This window comes from Scyliorhinus canicula, chromosome 2 (assembly GCF_902713615.1).
Source record: "Scyliorhinus canicula chromosome 2, sScyCan1.1, whole genome shotgun sequence".
NCBI lineage: Eukaryota > Metazoa > Chordata > Chondrichthyes > Carcharhiniformes > Scyliorhinidae > Scyliorhinus > Scyliorhinus canicula.
The window spans coordinates 57,107,771-57,129,754 of record NC_052147.1 but is presented as its reverse complement, the minus strand read 5'-3'; the positions used below and the strand labels follow the sequence as shown (position 1 = coordinate 57,129,754).

The following is a 21,984-nucleotide window of genomic DNA, read 5'->3' as shown; positions in this document are numbered from 1 at the left end:
TCTTTTGTCACTTTGACTCCTGTGATCCACACACTGGCTGAAAGATCAGTCTAGCTGTGCAGTCACCATATGTTGCACGGGGGGGGGGGGGAGGGGGGACTGAATGACATTTTCCGTTTATTCCAGTGGCCGGTTACCCCGACTATTGTTTAATTTTTTTTTCCAGCCACGTTCGCTTAACTCGTTTACTGCTCTTCCTCCCCAGATTTAAAAAAGAATGGCATTGGACGGTATTCGGATGCCGGATGGCTGTTACGCGGATGGGACATGGGAACTCAATGTTCTTGTGACCGACCTGAGCTGCGATGTTTCCCTCCGAGTGACCGGAGAGGTGCACATAGGTGGAGTGATGCTCAAGCTGGTGGAGAAACTGGGTGAGTCCTAACTTTGCCCAATTCCAAACCCAAAAAAAATAGCATGTATGCTTTCGACATAAGCGGTATTTGCACGATGCCTTGATGGGCTCTCGTTTGATGCGCTCGCTGGCGGTGCTGAGAACGAATCTCCTAATGTTGAGGAAACCGCAATTTTTCCTTTCTGCTGAACTGTCAGCTGGGAGACGAGTTCCGAGAAAGGGTAAAATTCATTGTTATGATCCTACAGAGCAGGTCTGCTCTCATTTCAAGACCTTTGTTTATCCCTTCAATGGTTCCAAGCCCAATATCGTAATTTTTGGAGAAATGGGTTCAGAGACACTCCACCCACCAACGTAAATAATTGCATTTGTAAAATGTTGATGGATGTAACCAATAGATTGGCAAAATAATCTTTATTGAACTTTATCTGGAACAGTAATTCTCTTTTAGAGGCTATGCTGGGAGAGGAGTAATCGGCAATTTGGGATAAGCAAATTCTAGTCTTTAATATTTTATTCATGGAAGGTGCCACTGTCTTTATATTGTACTGTGGATAATATTCCAATGTCTGACTCTACTCTAAGCAATAGAAAACTATCTACATCCAATTTAATGGAATGTATTCTGCTAGTCTCATCCTGACCATATTTTTTTTTACTGCTTTCCTGATACAAGATGGTCAGTTGTCTTTTTTTAATGAATATCATAACTGCTGAGTGAAGCCGCCTTTAAATTCTGAATATCAACAAGTTGTGTTTATAAATCACCCTTTACATAAACGACCCCAAGACTCTTCACAAATGCATTATAAAGTAAAATTTGACACCAAGCCTATTACGGCAGATGGTCAAAGGCTAGTTGAAAAAGATAAATTTTAAAAAGGATAAGAGAGAGGGGGGGGTGGGGAAATTCCAGAGCTAAGGGTCTTGACCGTTGCGGGCACGGCCACCAATGCTGGAGCAATTAAAATCTGGGATGCTCAAGAGCAGAATTTAGAGGAGTGCTGATATCTTGGAAAGTTGTGGAACTGGACGAGATTAGAGATGGGGAGAGGCAAGGCCATGGATTGACAACCAGGATGAGAATTTTAAAATTGAAGCATTGCTTGACTGAATTCCAACGTTGATTAACGAGCACTGGTAAAAGGAGAGAGTGGAACTCCAAAGGCTGGTGGACTCCATCTTGAAGGTTGACCGCCAATATTTTGCCCCAACACTGAAATTACTGATGCATAGAAAATAACTTGCAATTTCTCCACGAATAAAGTGGTGCATCAGTTACAATGTTGTTGGGCATGGGGAGAAGGCAGGCCCTCTTTTTGCACATTAACTCAAGAAACAGACTGCTTCCTGAGAAATCTCTCAGATTCGGAGCAAAGAAGGTAACCTAGTCTAATCTTTTGGTGTCACAACTAGGCTTATATTAATACCGTGATGAAGTATTGTGAAAATCCTCTAGTCGCCACACTCTGGCACCCGTTGAGGTACACCAAGGGTGAATTCTAATTCACCTAAGAAGCATGCCTTTTGGGACTTGTGGGTGGAATCCAGAGCACCTGGAGGAAACCCACGCAGACACTGGGAGAACGTGCAGACTACGCACCGACAGTGACCCAAGCCGGGAATTGAACCCGGTACCTGGTGCTGTGAAGCAACAGTGATAGCCACTGTGCTATCTATCAGCCCCTCTCCAGGTAAATTCTGCTTTTAGTAGGTGTCATGAGAATGTCGCTTTAAGAAATGTTTGGCTGCTCATGTTACTGCAGTGATGTCAGTGTGGGTGGAGCTGAGCTCTGGTTCTGCTTTTTAGAACTTAGAACATAGAAAAATACAGCATAGAACAGGCCCTTCGGCCCACGATGCTGTGCCGAACATTTGTCCTAGATTAACCATAGATTATCATAGAATTTACAGTGCAGAAGGAGGCCATTCGGCCCATTGAGTCTGCACCGGCTCTTGGAAAGAGCACCCTATCCCGAGGTCAACACCTCCACCCTATCCCCATAACCCTGTAACCCCACCCAACACTAAGGGCAATTTTGGACACTAAGGGCAATTTATCATGGCCAATCCACCTAACCACATCTTTGGACTGTGGGAGGAAACCGGAGGAAACCCACGCACACACTGGGAGGATGTGCAGACTCCGCACAGACAGTGACACAAGCCGGAATCGAACCTGGGACCCTGGAGCTCTGAAGCAATTGTGCTATCCACAACGCTACCATGCTGCCCTTAAGAACAAATTAATCTACACTCCATTATTCTACCATAATCCATGCACCTATCTAATAGCCGTTTGAAGGTCCCTAATGTTTGCGACTCAACTACTTCCACAGGCAGTGCATTCCATGCCCCCACTACTCTCTGGGTACAGAACCTATCTCTGACATATCTTCCCCCCCCCCCCCCCCCATATCTTCCACCATTCACCTTAAATTTCTGTCCACTTGTAATGGTTTGTTCCACCCATGGAAAAAGTCTCTGACTGTCTACTCTATCTATTCCCCTGATCATCTTATAAACCTCTATCAAGTCACCCCTCAGCCTTCTCTGTTCTAATGAGAAAAGGCCTAGCAACCTCAACCTTTCCTCGTAAGACCTACTCTCCATTCCAGGCAACATTCTGGTAAATTTCCTTTGCACCGTTTCCAAATTAGTTTCACTCTGATAAAATCTTGGGTGTGTCTATCGTTTTGCTTTCGTTTTTCAGTGTTGCCGCTGAAGTGAGCCAAAGCAGCTGTATTGTTGCGCTCTCTGCCATGAAGGACTATCTCTTAATCATTTGGTGAATTCAGAATTATAAATATTTTCAGTATTGAATGTAAACCCTGATGTGCGTCTGTTTAGAGGTTTGTTAAGTCTTTTGGATGTTAAAAGAACAGCATACAGATTACTTAGTGTTGTATTCTTTGGGGGTTGTTTTGAATTAATGGTTGCTAAGATATTCACTCTTTGTTTTAAAAAGTTTAACTTGATTTCATAGAATAAACATTGTTTTGTTTTTAAAAATACTGTTCCATTTCTGTTGTACCACACCTGTACAGTGGGCCGTGTGCTCCCCTTACCTTAACATAGGTTTTACCATGAGCTGTATGAATCAGAGCCTCCAGTTACCTTGGACATGATGAGGTTTCCTAGATGGTTTACACAATCTGATCATTGAGGAAGGCAGGCAACAGGAACTGAAATCCCTCCTTAAGCCCAGAGGAAACACAGAAGTATTACTCAATTGGCTGCAATCCAGCAAAGTCCCTGGTCCAGACTGCTTCCCATGAAATTTTATAAAAGATTCTCAGAATAACTAATACCTTTAATTTTGGACATGTTCAATGATGCACTGTCTAGGGGATCAGTATCTATGTCCCTTGCTCATGCCACAATCTCAGTGCTCCTTAAAGTGGGGAAGGACCCAGTAGGGTGTGGTTTTATTGACCCATTTCACTCCTTAACACTGGTCCTGGCAACTCGGATGGAGCCCTGTCTTCCAACTATAATATCAGAAGATCAGACAGGCTTTATCAAAGGTAGACTGTTATTGGCCAATGTCCAACATCCCTTGAACCTTGTCCTTTTTCCCTCATCTACTCGGGAACCTGAAGTTATAGCACCGTTGGATGCAAAAAAAAGGGTGCAACTATCTTTTTTGATATCTTGGATAGATTTGGATTCGGCTCCAAATTCTCCTCCTGGGCTCATCTGATGTGCAATGCTCCGAAAGCCAACATTCGTACAAATATACCTCCTCTGAATACTTTCTGCTAGGCAGGGGTTCCAGATTGCTCTTTGCGATGGCCTTTGAACCTCTGGCGATAGCGTTGATGTCATTGGAGAGGTGGAGGGGAATATTGGGAGGGAGAGGAGCACCAGGTCTCGCCGTACACAGATGAGCTATTATATATATCCGTATATTACGGATCTGATTTCCTTGTTAGAAAATGTCAGGAAGATATTCATGAGATTTGGCACATTTTCAAGTGGGTAGAAGTGAGTGTTTTCCAGTGAACCCGACAGCCAGATGGGCTCAACTTGCTTTGCTGCCGTTTTGCCTCTCGCCTCTAATTTCTTATATCTGGGGATCCACGAGGCCCATAACTGGTACTTGCTCCACAAACTGAACTTCTCAAGCCTCATCAGTAAGGTTAAAATGGTCCTACAGAGGTGGAATAATCTCCATTTGACTCTGGCCAGAAGGATTCAAACTGCAAGATGAAAGTACTACAAAGGTTTCTATTATTTCAGTGTGTCCCCATTTATTTTAATTTTTTTACCCAAAGCATTTTTAACTACGATCAACAAATTAATATTGGTGTTTATCTAGGCAGGTAAGAATCCCAGAGTCTGCAGCGCTCTGCTTCAGAGTGACAGAGGATCGGGAGGCTTGGCCCATCCAAATTTATTACTGGGCTGCCGACATACAGAAAATCCTACAGTGGCTAAGTGACCTGAAGTTGAACTTGAGATGGATTGGGGGTATGGACTTGTGCTGCAGCTTCCTCCCTACACACCATAATTACCGTACCTCTGCCCTTCCTCGAACCCTGTGGTGATTTTCTCCCTCTGGATTTGGAAGCCGTTTTGGCAGCAGTTCAGTCTCCTCTCGCTGCCTCACTTGGCCCGATATGTGATGGCCATCTCTTTGTGACTTTGAGCTTCGACCCATCTTTCAGGTTCTGGAGAATGGGAGGTCTGGTACACTTTGGGGACTTATTTCTATATGGAGGCTTTGCTAGCCTTGAAAAACTCAGAGACCGATACAATCTGACTGGTTCCAACCTTTTTCGTTTTTTTTTAAATTCGGGATTTTTCAAAGTTATTGTCTTCCTTCCCCCGGCCCCTTTTTTCTCTTGGCACAGCAGGGGAAAGGGGCAATTTCTAATCGATACAGCCTCATTCTATCTTCCGATCTTGCCCCTTTGGATAGAGTATACGAGAAATGGTTGGAGAAACTCGGCCCTGTGTTTATTTATTTTAAAAAAAAATGTATTCTCCATTTTCACATTTTCTCCAGAATTTACCCCCCCCCCCCCCCCCCAAGCAGTAAATGGTAACAAATACAACGTCAAATTCCTTATCAACAACAACGATCCCATCTTCCCACCACCCCAAGCAACGACCCACCTGACAACATAAGCATCAAATGAAACAAACCCTCCCACAGCGGGACAAACAAAGGAGAAATAAAAGGAATTAGGAATCGCCTATGGCCACCATAAACCTATAGAGCCCTCCCACCCCCCCCCCCCCCCCCTTCCCCTAACATTCAATGCCATCCAAATCCCGAAAGAGTACCGTAGATGACACCCATGCATTGCAAGCTCCCCGCCGACTCCCCTCCACTTCCTCTTACAAAACTCCTTCCCCCCCCCCCCCCCCCCCCCCCAACCTCTGTTCCTTCTCTCTCTTTCCACCCCGGCTAGACTCATCGGGATCTATTCTGACAGGCTCCGATGGCCGCAGCCCCTCCCCCCACCTCACTCCCGTTCACTGGCCGGCTTAAACCGGCCAGCGTGGAGGCCCCCGCCCGGGTCACTTTCCCTCTTGCCCGGCCCCAGGAAAACCAAGAAATCCCCTTTAGTACACAAACCCTGCATACACGCCCAAGCTCCAAAGAACCATCATTGCAAATGAACATCCCCTTTCTTCCCTTGTCCAAGTATATAAAACGCTGGCTCATTTAGCACATACACCCGCCGCAGTGAAAAAATACAGCTACATGAGGCTACATCGGTACATGACCACTTCTCAATTCAACCACAGTCCTTCTGCCTTCGCAAACTCCTCTACTGCTTCCGCCGTCCCGAAATAAAAGTCCTTGGATTTGTAGGTCACCCTCAACTTAGCTGGGTATACTATGCCGCACCATACTGATGTCCAGCGCTGTCTTCACCCGGCTGAAGGCAGTCCGCCTCCTCGCCACCGTAAAGTCCTGATATATGCGTATACCAGCTCCAGCCCACTGCATCACCCGATTCTGCTTTGCCCAGCACAGGACCTTCTCCTTCACACTGTACCTACGAAAACACAGAGTCACTACTCTTGGCGGCTCACTCTCCTTTGGTACAGGCCTCCACGACCGATGAGCCTGATCCAGTTCACATAGGGAAGGATTATCACCCTCCCCCAATAGCTTTGCCAACATCGTAGCAAAATACTCAGTCGGCGTCGGGCCTCCACTCCTTCGGGAAGACCCACAATCCTCGGATTCTGTCGCCTGGATCTGTTTTCCAAGTCATACATTTTGGCTCACAGACCCTCGTTGATCTCTTATCACCTTCCGCATCTCCTTCCCATCGAGGTAAGTTGATCGCTGTGCTGCAATAATCTCTCTTCCACTTCCTTCAGTGCCTCGCCTTGCTCCCGTACCTCTGCCACTGCGCTCAATGCCGCTGCCCTCACCGGGGCAATCGCCGCCTCCACCAGCATTTTCAATACTGCCCCCATCTTCTTCCTCATCGCCTCCATGTGTTTTTGTGAACTGCCTTTCGAGCTCCTCGGCCATCACCGTAGTAATTTCTTCAGCCGTGGGCAATGTGGCTTTTCCTGGTGCCCCAGCCTCCATTTTTCTTGCCGTCTCCACGGTAACCTTTCCACTCCCCAACGGACTTTCAGCTGCTTTTTTCATGGACGTTTTTTTTTTCTTGCTTGTTTCTGACATCTCCCTTCACTGTGCCTTCTCCCTGCTTTTGCCGCCTCTGTTACCCCTGGGACCGGGCGTTAGACTCTGAAAATGCCGTTCCTGAGCAGGAGCCCTCCAATGTGCGGCTGTCTCCTGCCCGCCGTCACCGGAAGTATTTACTGAGGAGATTTAGAGAGAAGCCCTGAATTCCACTTCAATCTGTGCCAGACTGAGTTTGGTTCAGTTTGAAGTGCTAGATAGAGCGCATTGGACAAAGGCAAGGATGAGTGGGTACTTTCAAGATGTGGAGAACAAGTGTGACCGCTGTTCATTTACACCAGCTAACCACATGCATGCGTTTTAGTCTTATCCTACGCTTGCTGGATAGTGGGCCTCCTTTTTCGACACACTGTCTGCAAAATCTTGGACAAACCTAGAACCTTGCACGCTGGTTGCAATATTTGGCGTTTTGGACTCCCTGTTTTTCTACTCTGGAATGAAGGCAGACGTTCTTGCCTTTGCCTCCTCCGTAGCCAGGAGGTGAATATTACTCAAATGGAGATTTCCCTCACCACCCAAGGCATCCGCATGGGTGGAAGATATAGTAGGTCTAGTACCTGGAAAAGGTCAAGTATACCATCAGAGATTCAGTGGGGAGGTTCAACAGAGATGGGGGGTGTGAGGCATTAATTTATTTCTTTAAAGATCTAGACACTTTTTTTGGGGGGGGGGGGGGAGATGGATGAGTTAGTGAAGGTAGTTTAGTAATAGGGGTCCCTTGTCCATTGCACTCATTAACTGCCTTCCTACTTTAGATTTGGTTGTTTATTTTCTATTTTGTTTTGTGAAATTTGGATTATATTTTTGTCTAATGTATATTACTGTTTGATAATTCAATAAAATATTTATTATTAAGTACAGGGGGAGTGGGTGGATGTGACTGTGCAAGTAGAGTGGATGACCTGAATTTAATAAGGAGGATACATTGAAGTCAGTTGAAATAGTCATGTCTAGAGTTCACAACCGTATTGGTGAGAGTTTCAGCAGCAAGGGAGCTGATGCAGGGGTGGAATTTGGCAATGTTATGCAGATGACAATAGATGGTCTAGTGGCATGGGTCTGAGGTCCGATATAAGCACAAGACTGCAATCGTCTGGTTTAGGGGGCCAACTCCTTTGCGAGGAATGGAGTTTGTGATTGGGACCAAAGATAACAGTTCTTTCACCGTGCCTTTTTATATATAATGCCATTTTTTCATCAACTGGATTGTATTTTTTCTAAGCTGTTACAATTGATTTTTTTTGTTCTTGCGAAGCTTGAAGTAGAACTGAGTGAGGACAGCACAGTGGTTAACACTGCTGCCTCACAGTGCCAGGGACCTGGGTTCATTCCGACATTGGGTTATTGTCTGTGTGGAGTTTGCATGTTCTACCTGTGGGTTTCCTCCCACTGTCCAAAAATGTGCTAGGTTAGGTGGATTGACCATGATCAATGCACGGGGTTATGGGAGTGGGCCTAGGTATGGTGCTCTTTTGGAGGGTCAGTGAAGGCTCTATGGGCTGAATGGTCCACTTTTGCACTGTTGGGATTCTGAGAAACACACAGTAGATTTGCTCATTAACGATAAATGGCCTCATGGGTAGCAGTGTAAACTATACTGCTTAGCAACATGTTGTTTTATCTCTTAAGGAGTCTTTGTGGTATGTCGATGACTGATTAACATAGATCAGCAATTGTAAAGAGCTAGCACAGATGAGCTTCTGTGAAGGAAGGGGGTTATTGGTTCTGTTAAAACAATGAGACATGAAGAGATTCTTGATTTGAAGATGAATATCTTAGAAGATTTCAAGGTGATGAGCACTACAGCTTTTATTGTAGGAATGAGAGTCGTCTAACCTGTATGATGAGAGTGTCCAAGAGGAGTGTGATCTGAGGCATAAAGTAACTGGTCACTCATTCAAGGACTATCCAGCTTACACAATACTGTTCAGAAGATGGAAAGTTCTCCATACCATATATTCCTACAGTATGAGAGGGTAGCATAAAACGGGTATTGCAGGGCAGCATGAGAAGGCTAGAGCTGCTGATGCAAGATATCTTTTAGAAGTCTCGATATGAGGAGCTAAAGTACTGAGATGCGACTGCTGTATCAAGAACACTCCCAAGTTTTCCACCATTCAGCACAAAATGACCTGCTTGATTGGTACCCCACCCACCACCTTCAATAAACACTGGCAGCAGTGTGTACCATTCTGCAACATGCACCGCAGCAACTCATGCATACTCCTTTGAAAGCATCTTCCAAACTCGTGACCTCTACCACCTAAGAAGGACATGGGCAGCAAATGCAAGAGAACACCACCACCTGCAGGTTTCCTTCCAAGACCAACACCATCGTGGCTTGGAATTATATTGCTGTTCTTTCACTGTTGTTAGGTCAAAATTCTGAAACTCGCTAACTCCCTCACAGCCCTTTGCGTGTACCTACATCACAAGGACTGCAATGGTTCAAGAAGGCTGCTCACCACCGCCTTCTCCAGGACAATTGGCTGTGAGCAATAAATGCCATCATAGCCAGTGACACCCACTTCATATGAAATAATTTTTTTAAAAGTCTTGTGGCATAATTATCTGGGAAATTGAGAGATTTCCTGAGTGTCCACTTAGGAGGGGGGGGGGGGGGGGGGGGGGGGAAGAGGCGGGTTGGGAGAGGAAGAGTAGATACAAAGAGTGCTTCTGAGCATATTACAATGGATTGGATTTGGATATATTGTTGTGTACTGAGGTACAGTGAAAAGTATTGTTCTGCATGCAATCCAGACAGATCATTCCATACATGAAAAACATAGGACATAAGATAAATACATACACATAGGGTGAAGCATATGGAGTGTAATGCTACTTGGTAGAGAAGATGCGAGGAGAGATCAGATCAGTCCATATGAGGATCATTCAGGAGTCTGATAACAACGGGGGAGGAGCTTTTTTTGAATCTGTTTGTGCCGGTTCTCAGACCTTTGTGTCTCCTGCCCAATGGAACAAAGAATAACCCAGTGGGAGGGGTCTTTGTTTATGCTGCCCGCTTTCCCAAGGCAGTGGGAGGTGTACACAGTCAATGGATGGGAGACTGTTTTGCATGATGGATTGGGCTGTGTTCACGACTCTTGTAGTTTCTTCTGGTCTTGGGCCGAGTGATTGTCATAGCAAGCTGTGATGCAGCCAGATGATGATCTTTATTGGTGTCACAAGTAGGCTTACATTAACACTGCAATGAAGTTACTGTGAAAATCCCCTAGTCGCCACACTCCGACGCCTGTTCGGGTACACTGAGGGAGAATTCGGAATGTCCAGTCACCTAGCAAGCATGTCTTTCGGGAGTTCTGGGAGGAAACCGGAGGACACGGAGGAAACCCATGCAGACACTGAGAGAACGTGCAGACTGTGTGCAAAATCGATTCAAGCTGTGTTTGTGGGATTCTTAAAATCACTTGAGTCACCTTAAAACTAAATTTATTTGGTGTGTCACCGAGCACTCGAGGAAAATGCTTAAGAAGTTTTTTAAGTTCTTACAAAATTAGAATGATTTTTGAGGCAAGGAAATGCTGTTTAGATGATGGGTTTTGCCTGATTGACTGATATCTGTTTCCATGATAGACCCACAGGAGCAGCGGCAAATAGTTGAACAAGCGGATGGAGGGGAAATTATTTGTGTTGGTGGGTGGGGGGGGGGGAGGGAGAGGAAGGAGGAGAACATGGAATTTAAAAAGAAGAGGTGGCAATGCCAATCTGGTACCCTGGTGGTCCCACCTTGGCACTGCCAGGTCTCCCAGGAGCCACCAGCAGTGCCAGGGTACCACCCTGCCCAAAGGGCATGCACCTGTGGACCTTTTGTCCCCTGAGAGAGCCCCACAAGTGCTGTTCCGTCTGCTCCCTGTTTGTGGAGACCAGTACTGAACATCATTCGCCCTTTATCTTTGAGACAATAAAGGGAATAGATCCCAAAGCCTGGGGGGCCTAGGGAATCTGCATATTAAAGTGAGCCTGGCTGTCTCGCTATAATATGCAGATTTGCGAAAGAATGATCCCACCCACAATGGGCAGGGTTTACATCGCTAGATCTCTTGAGGCGTTGCTAGCCGGGTCGATTCCGGGAGTGGGGCCTCCCGGCTACTATCTGCTGCGTTGCATGCTGTGTTTTGGGTGCAGTGTGGTCATTTGATCGTGCCCAATATGTCCCCTCATGGGGGAATTTGGAGCTGGGGGCGGGGCACAGTTCAAAATCGGGGGGTCTCCTGATTAAGCTACGATTTTTTTTTAAAAAATAATTTTTATTGAGAAATTTTGATTTTATACAACAATAACGCACCTTAGTAAAATACCGAAAATAACAATAATATTAACAATCATATACATTTGCCCCATCCCCATGAACAACCCAGCATTTTAACAACAACGCAAATTAACACACTATAAAGTTACAGAATAAACACTGCACCCCCCCCCCCCCCCCCCCCCCCCAGGTTGCTGCTGCTATTGACCCAGTTACCTATCTCTGAGCCAGGAAGTCCAGAAAAGGCTGCCACCGTTTATAGAACCCTTGTGTTGATCCTCTCAGGGCAAATTTGACCTTTTTTCCAATTTTATAAATCCCGCCATGTCACTGATCCAGGTCTCTACGCTTGGGGGCCTCGCATCCTTCCACTGTAGCAGAATCCTTCGACAGGCTACTAGGGACGCAAAGGCCAGGACCCCGGCCTCTTTCGCCTCCTGCACTCCCGGCTCCACCCCAACCCCAAAAATCGCGAGTCCCCACCCTGGCTTGACCCTGGATCCAACCACCCTCGACACCGTCCCCGCCACCCCCTTCCAGAATTCTTCCAGTGCTGGGCATGCCCAGAACATATGGGCGTGGTTCGCAGGACTCCCCGAACATCTGGTGCACCTGTCCTCACCCCCAAAGAACCTACTCATCCTAGTTCCGGACAGGTGGGCCCGGTGCAGCACCTTAAATTGGATGAGACTAAGCCTCGCACATGAGGAGGAAGAGTTGACTCTCTCCAAGGCCTCCGCCCAAGTCCCGTCCTCTATCTGCTCCCCGAGTTCCTCCTCCCATTTAGCCTTCAGCTCCTCCACTGACGACGACTCCACCTCCTGCATTACCTTATAGATGTCAGACACCTTCCCCTCTCCTACCCACACCCCCGAAAGCACTCTGTCCATCGTCCCCTGCGAGGGCAGCAAAGGGAATCCCTCTACCTGTCGCCTAGCAAACGCCTTTACCTGCAGGTATCTGAACATGTTCCCCTGGGGAAGGCCAAATTTATCTTCCAGTTCCCCCAGGCCCGCAAACCTCCCGCCAATAAACAGGTCCCTCAATTTGCTGATGTCCGCCCTTTGCCATCCCCTGAATCCCCCATCCGTGTTCCCCGGGATGAACCGATGGTTGCCACCCAGTGGAGCCTCCATCGGGCCCCCTGTTTCACCCCGATGCCGTCTCCACTGTCCCCAGATTCTTCGGGTCGCCGCCACCACCGGGCTCGTGGTATACCTCTTGGGGGAGAGCGGCAACGGTGTCGTTACCATGGCACCCAGGCTCGTACCTCTACATGACGCCATCTCCATTCTTTTCCACGCCGCCCCTCCCCCCTCCATCACCCATTTACGCACCATTGACATATTGGCTGCCCAATAGTACCCCAGAAGGTTGGGCAGCGCCAGCCCGCCTCTATCCCTTCCTCGCTCCAGGAACACCCTCCTCACTCTCGGAGTCCCATGGGCCCACACAAAGCTCAGAATACTGCCGGTCACTCTCCTAAAGAAGGCCCTGGGGATAAATATGGGCAGGCACTGAAAAAGGAACAAGAACCTCGGAAGCACTGTCATTTTGACGGACTGCACCCTCCCCGCCAACGACAATGGCAGCATGTCCCACCTCCTGAACTCCTCCTCCATCTGATCTACCAGTCTGGTAAAGTTATGCTTGTGGAGAGTACCCCAGTCCCTGGCCACTTGCACCCCCAGGTACCTAAAGCTCTCCCCTGCCCTCCTAAGCGGGAGCCTACCAATTCCTTCCTCCTGGTCTCCAGGGTGCACCACAAACACCTCGCTCTTGCCTAAGTTTAATTTATAACCTGAGAAGGTCCCAAACTCGGCTAGTAACTCCATCACTCCCGGCATCCCTCCCACCGGGTCCGCCACATACAGTAACAGGTCGTCGGCATACAACGACACCCTATGTTCCTCTCCACCTCGCACCAAGCCTCTCCACCTCTCTGAATCTCTCAATGCCATCGCCAGCGGCTCGATTGCCAGTGCAAACAACAAGGGGGACAAGGGGCAACCCTGCCTGGTCCCTCGGTAAAGCCGGAAGTACTCCGACCTCCTCCTATTCGTGGCCACGCACGCCATCGGGGCCTCGTATAGCAGCCTTACCCATCTAATGAACCCTTCACCAAATCCAAACCTCCCCAACACCTCCCATAGGTACCCCCACTCCACTCTATCGAAGGCCTTCTCCGCATCCAGCGCCACCACTATCTCTGCCTCCCCCTCAATCGCCGGCATCATAATGACATTCAGCAATCTCCGCACATTCGTGTTCAGCTGCCTTCCCTTCACAAAACCTGTCTGGTCCTCATGCACAACCCCTGGCACACAGTCCTCTATCCTGGTGGCCAGGATTTTTGCCAGCACCTTAGCATCCACGTTGAGGAGAGATATGGGCCTGTATGAACCACACTGCTGGGGGTCCTTGTCCTTCTTTAAAATTAACGAGATCAGTGCCCGTGACATCGTCGGGGGCAAAGTCCCCCCTTCCCACGCTTCGTTGAGTGTCCGCACCAGCAAGGGGCCCACTAGGTCCACGAACTTTTTATAAAATTCCACCGGGAACCCATCCGGCCCCGGTGCCTTCCCTGACTGCATCTGCCCGATCCCCTTAACTAGCTCCTCCAGCTCAATCGGCGCACCCAGCCCCTCCACCTTCTCCTCCTGCACCTTCGGGAAAGAAAGCCCGTTGAGGAACCTCTTCATTCCCCCCCTCTCCCCCGTTGGCTCCGACCGGTACAGTTCCCCGTAAAAGTCCTTGAAGACCTCATTCACCTCTACCCCCTTCCGCACCACATTCCCACTCTTGTCTCTCACTCCAGCAATCTCCTTAGCCGCATCCCGCTTACGGAGCTGATGAGCCAGCATCCTACTCGCCTTTTCACCATGTTCGTACACTGCCCCTTGTGCCTTCCTCCACTGTGCCTCCGCCTTTCTAGTGGTCAGCAAATCAAATTTAGCCTGCAGGCTGCGCCTCTCTCCCAACAGTCCCTCCTCTGGTGCCTCTGCATACCTCCTGTCCACCTCCAGCATCTTTCCCACCAGTCTATCCCTCTCGCTCCTCTCCCTGTGTGCCCGGATGGATATCAGCTCCCCACGAATTACTGCCTTCAGGGCTTCCCAGACCATCCCCACCTGAACCTCCCCCGTATCATTCACCTCAAGGTACCCCTCAATACTTGCCCGGACCCTCCTACACACCTCCTCCTCCGCCAACAACCCCACATCCAAACGCCACAATGGACGTTGGTCTCGCACCTCTCCCATCTCCAACTCTATCCAATGCGGAGCGTGGTCGGAGATTGCAATGGCCGAATACTCGGCCTCCTCCACTCTCGGAATCAGTCCCCTACTCGCCACGAAGAAATCTATCCGAGAGTAGACCCTATGTACGTGGGAGAAGAAAGAGTACTCGCGTGCCCTCGGCCTTACAAACCTCCATGGATCCACCCCACCCATCTGGTCCATAAACCCTCTCAGTACCTTGGCCGCCGCCGGCCTCCTACCCGTCCTAGAGCTGGACCGATCCAGTGAAGGATCCAACACCGTATTAAAGTCCCCCCCTATGATCAGACCTCCCGCCTCCAGATCCGGGATCCGTCCCAACATACGCCTCATAAAGCCCGCATCGTCCCAATTTGGGGCATACACACTAGCCAGTACCACCTTCTCTCCTTGTAGCCTGCCCCTAACCATCACATACCTACCCCCCTTATCTGCCACCACCTCCGATGCCTCAAACAACACATTTTTCCCCACCAGAATCGCCACTCCCCGGTTCCTCACATCCAACCCCGAGTGGAAAACCTGCCCCACCCATCCCTTCCTCAGGCGGACCTGGTCCGCCACCCTCAGGTGGGTCTCCTGAAGCATTGCCACATCCGCCTTTAGCCCCTTCAGGTGAGCCAGTACCCTCGACCGCTTCACCGGCCCATTCAACCCTCTCACATTCCAGGTGACCAACCGGATCAGAGGGCGTCCCGCCCCCCTCCCCCGTCGGCTAGCCATAGCCCGTTGACTGCCCGCCCCAGGCCAGCACCCCCTGCTCGACCCCGTCCCCATAGCGACAACCCCTCACCTCTGTCCCCCCAGCCCCCACCAGCTCCTTCTTGACCCTACCAGCAGCAACCCGGTATTCCCCTTTCCCCCCCTCCCTTCCCCCCCAGGCTAGGAACCCTCCCAGCCGCGAACCGTCCTCCATTGTACTTCCGTGGGTCAGCTAACTTCTGCTGACCCCGGAAACTCCCGCCAATAGCCCGACCCCTCCCGAAGTGGGATCATCCCCCAATCTATCCCCCCTCCTGGCACCACTCCAGCGCGGGGAAGAACCAGTTAAGGCCCCGCCTCCCCGTCACCATCTCCACCCCCCAGCCCCGCAGCACGGGAAACCAGAGGAAAGCCCGCGCTTTTGCGCTGCCCCACCACACCCTTCTGACGCAGCTCCCAAATATCAGCCCCACTCCATACCCCCACTCCGGCATAGAATACAACATACCCCCCCGACCCTCCCCTCAAGATACACAGCCCAGACAATGTCCCACAGCACAAAAACAAAAACATAGCAGAACAACCCCTCCGTAAATAACCATATCGAAATTGCAAAAGTACTAAAACAAGAAGAAAACAACAGAAGAAAAAGAGAACACAGCAACAGCAGAATCCAGCACTAATATCTTACAGCCGACCTCGCAACCCCCAACCCCTAGTTCAAGTCCAGTTTCTCCGTCCGCACGAAGGCCCACGCCTCCTCCGGGGAATCGAAATAATAATGCCGGTCCGAATAAGTTACCCACAGGCGCGCGGGCGGCAACATTCCGAACTTTATCTTTTTTCTATAAGGCACGTCTTTCGTCCGATTAAATCCGGACCGCCGCTTAGCCACCTCCGCACTCCAGTCCTGGTAGATCCGCACTACCCCATTCTCCCAATTACTGCTCTTCACCTTCTTGGCCCAGCGCAGCACGCACTCCCGATCACTGAACCGGTGGAACCTCACCAGCACCGCACGCGGGGGTTCATCTTCCTTGGGCCTCCTGGCCAGCACCCTGTGTGCTCCCTCCAGCTCCAAGGGCAGATGGAGAGATCCGGCCCCCACTAGCGAATTCAGCATTACAGCCACATAGGCTGTCAGGTCCGATCCCTCCAGCCCCTCTGCAAGGCCCAAGATCCGCAGGTTTTTCCGCCTCATGCGGTGATCCAGCTCCTCAAAGCGTTCCTGCCACTTCTTGTGGAGTGCTTCGTGCCCCTCCACCTTACTCACGAGGACCACGGCCTCCTCCTCTTGTTCAATGGCCTGCGTCTGCAACTTCTTGATGGCAGCACCCTGGGTGGACTGAATCTCTGACAGCCTTCTGTTTGTTTCCTGCAGAGAGCTCAGTACTTCATCCTTGAATTCTTTAAAGCAGCGCAGGAGATCAGTTTGTTGTTTCTGGGCCCAGAGTCTCCATTCCTCTGGAGCTTTGTCGGTGGCCATCTTGGATCCCTTCCCCCGTTTTTTCTGAGGAGCTGCTGCTGTTTTTTCCACCTTTCCACTCCGAGTTCGAGTCATGGACTGCAGGGAAAGTCGTTCAGCACACCTTCCCCCACCGGGAGACGTCGAAAAATTTCCGTTTTGGGCTCTCAAAAGAGCCGAAAAATCTCTTTAAAACGGGAGCTTCCAAATGTGTGGCTTACTGCTGCATAACTGCCACTCAAAGTCCCTGATTAAGCTACGATGAGAGTAATTTCTTGCCTGAAGGTTGCTAGGATTTGGAATTTTCTTCACTGTTCTCTGGGGAAGGCTGAGTTACTGAAATACAGATTTAAGTCTAAAGTTACGCACATTTTTGATTGACGAGGGAGTCGAGGTTATGGGGTGCAGACAGAAAAGTAGGATTTAAGGCCACATTCAGATCAGCCGTGGTGTTATTGAATGTTGGAGCAGGCCTGAGAGGTTGAATGGTCTAGTCCTCCTATTATGTTCTTGTGTGAATAACAAAAATCCAATCTAGTTGTCCAGAGTTTAGATTGAGGTGAATTATGGGGGTTGGGTTTGGTATGCTTTTAATGACATAATGGTGTTGATAAATAACACCCAAGAGTCCAAAATATGGTTGTTTAAAACTGGGGTACGGTGGAGATAAATAGGAATACAATATTGACTCCCAATATTTTTAGGCCGGTGCAGTTTGTGGAATGAAGAGAGAGCCTAAATCATACTTTTGTGGAGAAGAATGTGGCAGAAAGAATACTTGACTTGAGTACCTAAAGCAGAAATAGAATTTCCAGGTCCTAAATGAGAAAATATTTGCAATTGTTATTTATAATAAAGAAAAGGATAAACTACATACTCTAATACTAGATTATGTATCAATGAAATGTTTCTTTTTTTGGATGGGAATGTTAGTGGAATAATTTAAAGTACGTTAAGCCCTAGGATTAAACGGTTGACTATAATGTGGATTTATATGTCTTGTACTGATGACCCTACAGGGCAGTGAGTCTGATGTTTGGAAAAGTATACAAGGGGTCAGGTTGGGGGCATAACCTGAATTGTAGATAAAAATATACAATAAGAGACAGCTTTCCAAAAGAATGTCATCCCTAATATTTCTTGGATGTTTTGTAGAATAAACTCTACAACTTTAATTCAGATGAAGGGAAGGAGACTGCAGTTTCTACGGTGTGAAGTACACAAATGCAAATATGTGGAATATTCCTAAATTGCCCGAGAAGAGAGTAGAAATGTTAGCTGATTTTTTTTTAAAGGGGAAATTAATAAGTATTTTACAGGGAAAATAATTTTAGGATTTGGGAGTTGTATATGGTAACTTTCAAAATATAAGACTGGCCCAAATATGCCCCACTGTGGAAGTATGGAATTAACTGATCAGCACCTATAGTTTTACTTTATTTAAAAAGGTAGCTCTGACATAGAACAGTTTGCTTAACGAAATTGCACTGTTTTGTTTTGTCCCTCCTTTTGTAGAAGCTGCATAATAGTATATGCTTCCATCAATGCAAGCAATCCTCTGGTCCCCTGTTCAATGACGATTCTTCAGAAAATCTACACATCATGTAGCAGGGTACTTTGTCTACTGTAGGGGTCGCAACCAAGCCTGATCCAAGGCATCACTAGATAATGACCACTTTTTCTCTCCTTTGAAAATTTTGTAATGTTTCTACTACAAAACTGAATGCAGTTTGCTACTTTGGTGTAGAGCAAAGATCAAACCTGCCAGATTCCTGGTCTATATGGCTGAGTGGCATGCCATGATGCATTTGCTGGCTAAACCAATGGAGGAGCACGGTGTCTTTTTTAATACACAGTGATTTTGTTGGCATAAAACATTTTTAGTCAAATGAATTTGATTTGACAACTCAGTTAATTAAATGTGTTCTTGACCAAATTGATGTTGTCTTTTTTTAAAATAAATTTAGTGTACCCAATTAATTTTTTCCAATTAAGGGGCAATTTAGCGTGGCCAATCCACCTACCTGGCACATCTTTGGGTTGTGGGGGCGAAACCCACGCAAACACGGGGGGAATGTGCAAACTCCACACGGACAGTGACCCAGAGCCGGGATCGAACCTGGGACCTCGGCGCTGTGAGGCTGCAGGGCTAACCCACTGCGCCACCATGCTGCCCAAAATTGATGTTGTCTTGACATCCATTTATTTATTTACTTTTTTTCATTCATGAGATTTGAGCGTCACTGGCTAACCAGAGGTGAGCTGGATATTTGGCTGGCAGTGTTGCAGAGGTGTTGGTAATGAAGCATGTGCAAGAGAATAAACTAAACTTTGCATTGAACCCATCAATAAGGTTTGACCTCTTGACTCTGAACTGTAGAACGTTGATGGAATTGTGGGAGGAAATGGCTCTAAAGATCCAATCTGTCACCCAAATAATGCAACACTGTTTCTGATATAGATTTTTCAATACATCAGACATGTAATACTTGATGAAGTGGAATGAAAAGTAAAGCAATGGGATGACCCTACTATCTCCACAGAACTGAGGATTGAGTCCACTTTAAGCTTTCCTTGTAGATTCAGACTCTGAATTTAATTTGAAGAAACTTCAATTTTCTGAGGCCTGAATCCTTAGAAGAAAATCTAATTGGAAGTATGATTGTGACATTACCAGAATGGAAATCAAATACATGGCTCAAGTTGCTTGATTTTGTATCTATGAAAAAGCTGGTTAATCTTGCTGGTAATGGTTCTGGAGACACTAGTGATCCTCTAGTATGTTGATGGACTATTCAACTGTGCAGCTATTGTAGCATTCGTGAATAATCCTATCTAATGCACATGCACACGCTGGGCAATCAGTTGTATTTAAAATAAGTTGCTTGACCAATACCAAGTGACACTGAGCTACATCTGGGCTTGGCACAAATCCCCAATTAAAGGTAGATTCTTGCATTTGAGCTTTTTATTATTACTCCAGTGTGGAGGTCCGTCAGGGCACGGCTTCATTCCAGAATAGTCCATTATAATCCTCAATACCGAGGCCTGCAATGCGCCACTATACTCTCAATACCCAACTGTGTGGCAAAATGTGGCTCCAACTCCATCTACAAGTTTTTTTTGACGACATGACCGTAGTGAAACGGCATGGTGTAACAACAACAATCTCTCCCTAAATGTCAGCAAACCTCAGGAGCTGGTCATTGACTTCATTGACACCCCTATCTGCATCAATGCGGCCGAATGGAGATGGTTGATGGCTTCAAATTCCTCGGTGTGCACATTACCAACAATCTGTCCTGGTCCACCCATATTGATGCTGCAACCAAGAAAGCACAACAGTACTTATACTTCCTCTGGAACTAAGGAAATTCGGCATGTCCCCATTGACTTTTACCAACCTTTTACAGATGTACCATAGAAAGCATCCTATCTGGTTGCGGCGCAGCCTGGTATGGCAACTGCTCGGCCCAAGACCTTAAGAAACTACACCTCTCAGTTCATCACGCGAACCTGCCTCCCATCCATTGACTCTGTCTATACCTCCCCTTGCCTTGGGGAAAGTGGGCAACATAATCAAAGACCCCTCCCACCCGAATTATTCTCTCTCCCAACCTCTTTCATCGGGCAGGAGATACAAAAGTCTTAATCCAGCTAACAGGTTCAAAAATAGCTTCTCCCCTGCTGTTACTGGACTCTTGAATTACCCTGTTATGCACTGATGGCCACACATCTTCATACTGAGTAGTACTACACTCCTTACACACACAATGTCTCTATGTATTTACATATGTTTTCATGTATGGAACGATCTGGACTGTATGCAGAACAATACTTTTCACTGTACCTCAATATCCCTGACAATAAATGGAATCCAAATCAAAAAGCTTGCCTGACCTTCACTGTTGGTATGACATGTTACCGTAGAGTTCTATTCTCAGTGGCCTTATTTACAGCATCCGGATCCATGAGCCCCTGCAGCTTCTGTATATAATGTGCCCCTGTTTTTTCTTTATCCTCCTTTTCTCTTTTTCCTCGACTGCTACTTAAACTCATTTTGCCTGCAAAGGAGATTGGGCCTTAAAATGTTCTCCAGTTTTATGCATATGGTTATAATGTCAGAATGATTTCAATCTAGGATAGCCATTTGACCTCCTTGAAGAATGACCTGAATTCATCTTTATGCTGTCTATCCAAATCCCATTATTGAAATAAAACTCCCTCCCGCTTTATTTTGCGTTGTTTTTCTTAAGTCCACAGCATCCTCTGACAAGTCTTGGATGTCTTGTCGCCTACCAATGGTAGTGGGCCTCCTGCAGTCAAATCCCGTTCAGGCTAGGTGATCTTGCTACTGATATTGGCAGTCTTTCCTGCACGTACATTAGTAGGTGAAAAGGATTACATTACAGCATGAAAAGCATAGTGTATCCGGGAGCATGAGAGCTACTGCATGAAAATTGCAATGAAGCTTTTGTGGCTTAAAATCCAGGATGCATTAATCCATTTGTTATGTAATGATTCTGGAAATTGGTGATAGGATTGGTATGTCTGGATTTTTTGTAACAGTTAGGAATAGGGAATAGAAATGATCTCTTGAAAACAGTTTGATTTTTTTTCTACACTTTGGTTTTCATGGAGGAACTACTCCAGACCATGTGACATCATTATTTTTGTTCTCCAGCTGCATGTTGAAGGTGATTTGCTTTGTCATTGTCTGGCTTGAATAGAGCTCTGTGAACTGGAAACTATGAAAGGTTAACTGCTTGCAGTGAAATGGAAACACTTTCTTGAAAATTACCAAAATAATTATTCAATGCGTTACTTGCAATTTTGTTAGAAACTCCATACTTCATGCATTTCCTACATGTTAAAAAATTCAACCAGAAGTTTTTAAGATCTTGGTTCTAAAAAGACTTGATTTGCTGCTGGGGAGCCCGGAGTCACCCTAGTATGTGAGAAAAGGTGGCCAATGATGATCCCTCTTCACCAAGAGGCCATCTGGAGACAGTGGGGAAAGCACCTGACCTGACACAGCTAGCACTCCAGTAACATTACTCTGATACAAACACTTCCCCCAACTCAAACCTTGATGTCTCCTGGTCCAATGTACACCTGTCCTTGACATGTTTATGAATGCATGTGAACTGTTAATTACCCACAATTTGTATTCATGGGATTGGGATGTAATGTATTGGCATTGATTGGGGATCGGTTAATAAACGGAATGCG

At 47.3% G+C, this 21,984-nt stretch overlaps 1 protein-coding gene across 7 annotated transcripts in view; it reads left to right on the top strand.

The window, feature by feature from the left end:
• Positions 1-21,984, top strand: part of LOC119954105 (fermitin family homolog 2) — a 168,522-nt gene that overhangs the window by 1,426 nt on the left and 145,112 nt on the right. For all 7 annotated transcript variants that reach the window (XM_038779006.1, XM_038779049.1, XM_038779032.1 and 4 more), the window contains exon 2: positions 206-374. In XM_038779006.1, the coding sequence (XP_038634934.1) occupies positions 218-374 (157 nt within the window). In that variant the 5' untranslated portion in view covers positions 206-217. The remainder of the gene's footprint in view (positions 1-205; positions 375-21,984) is intronic.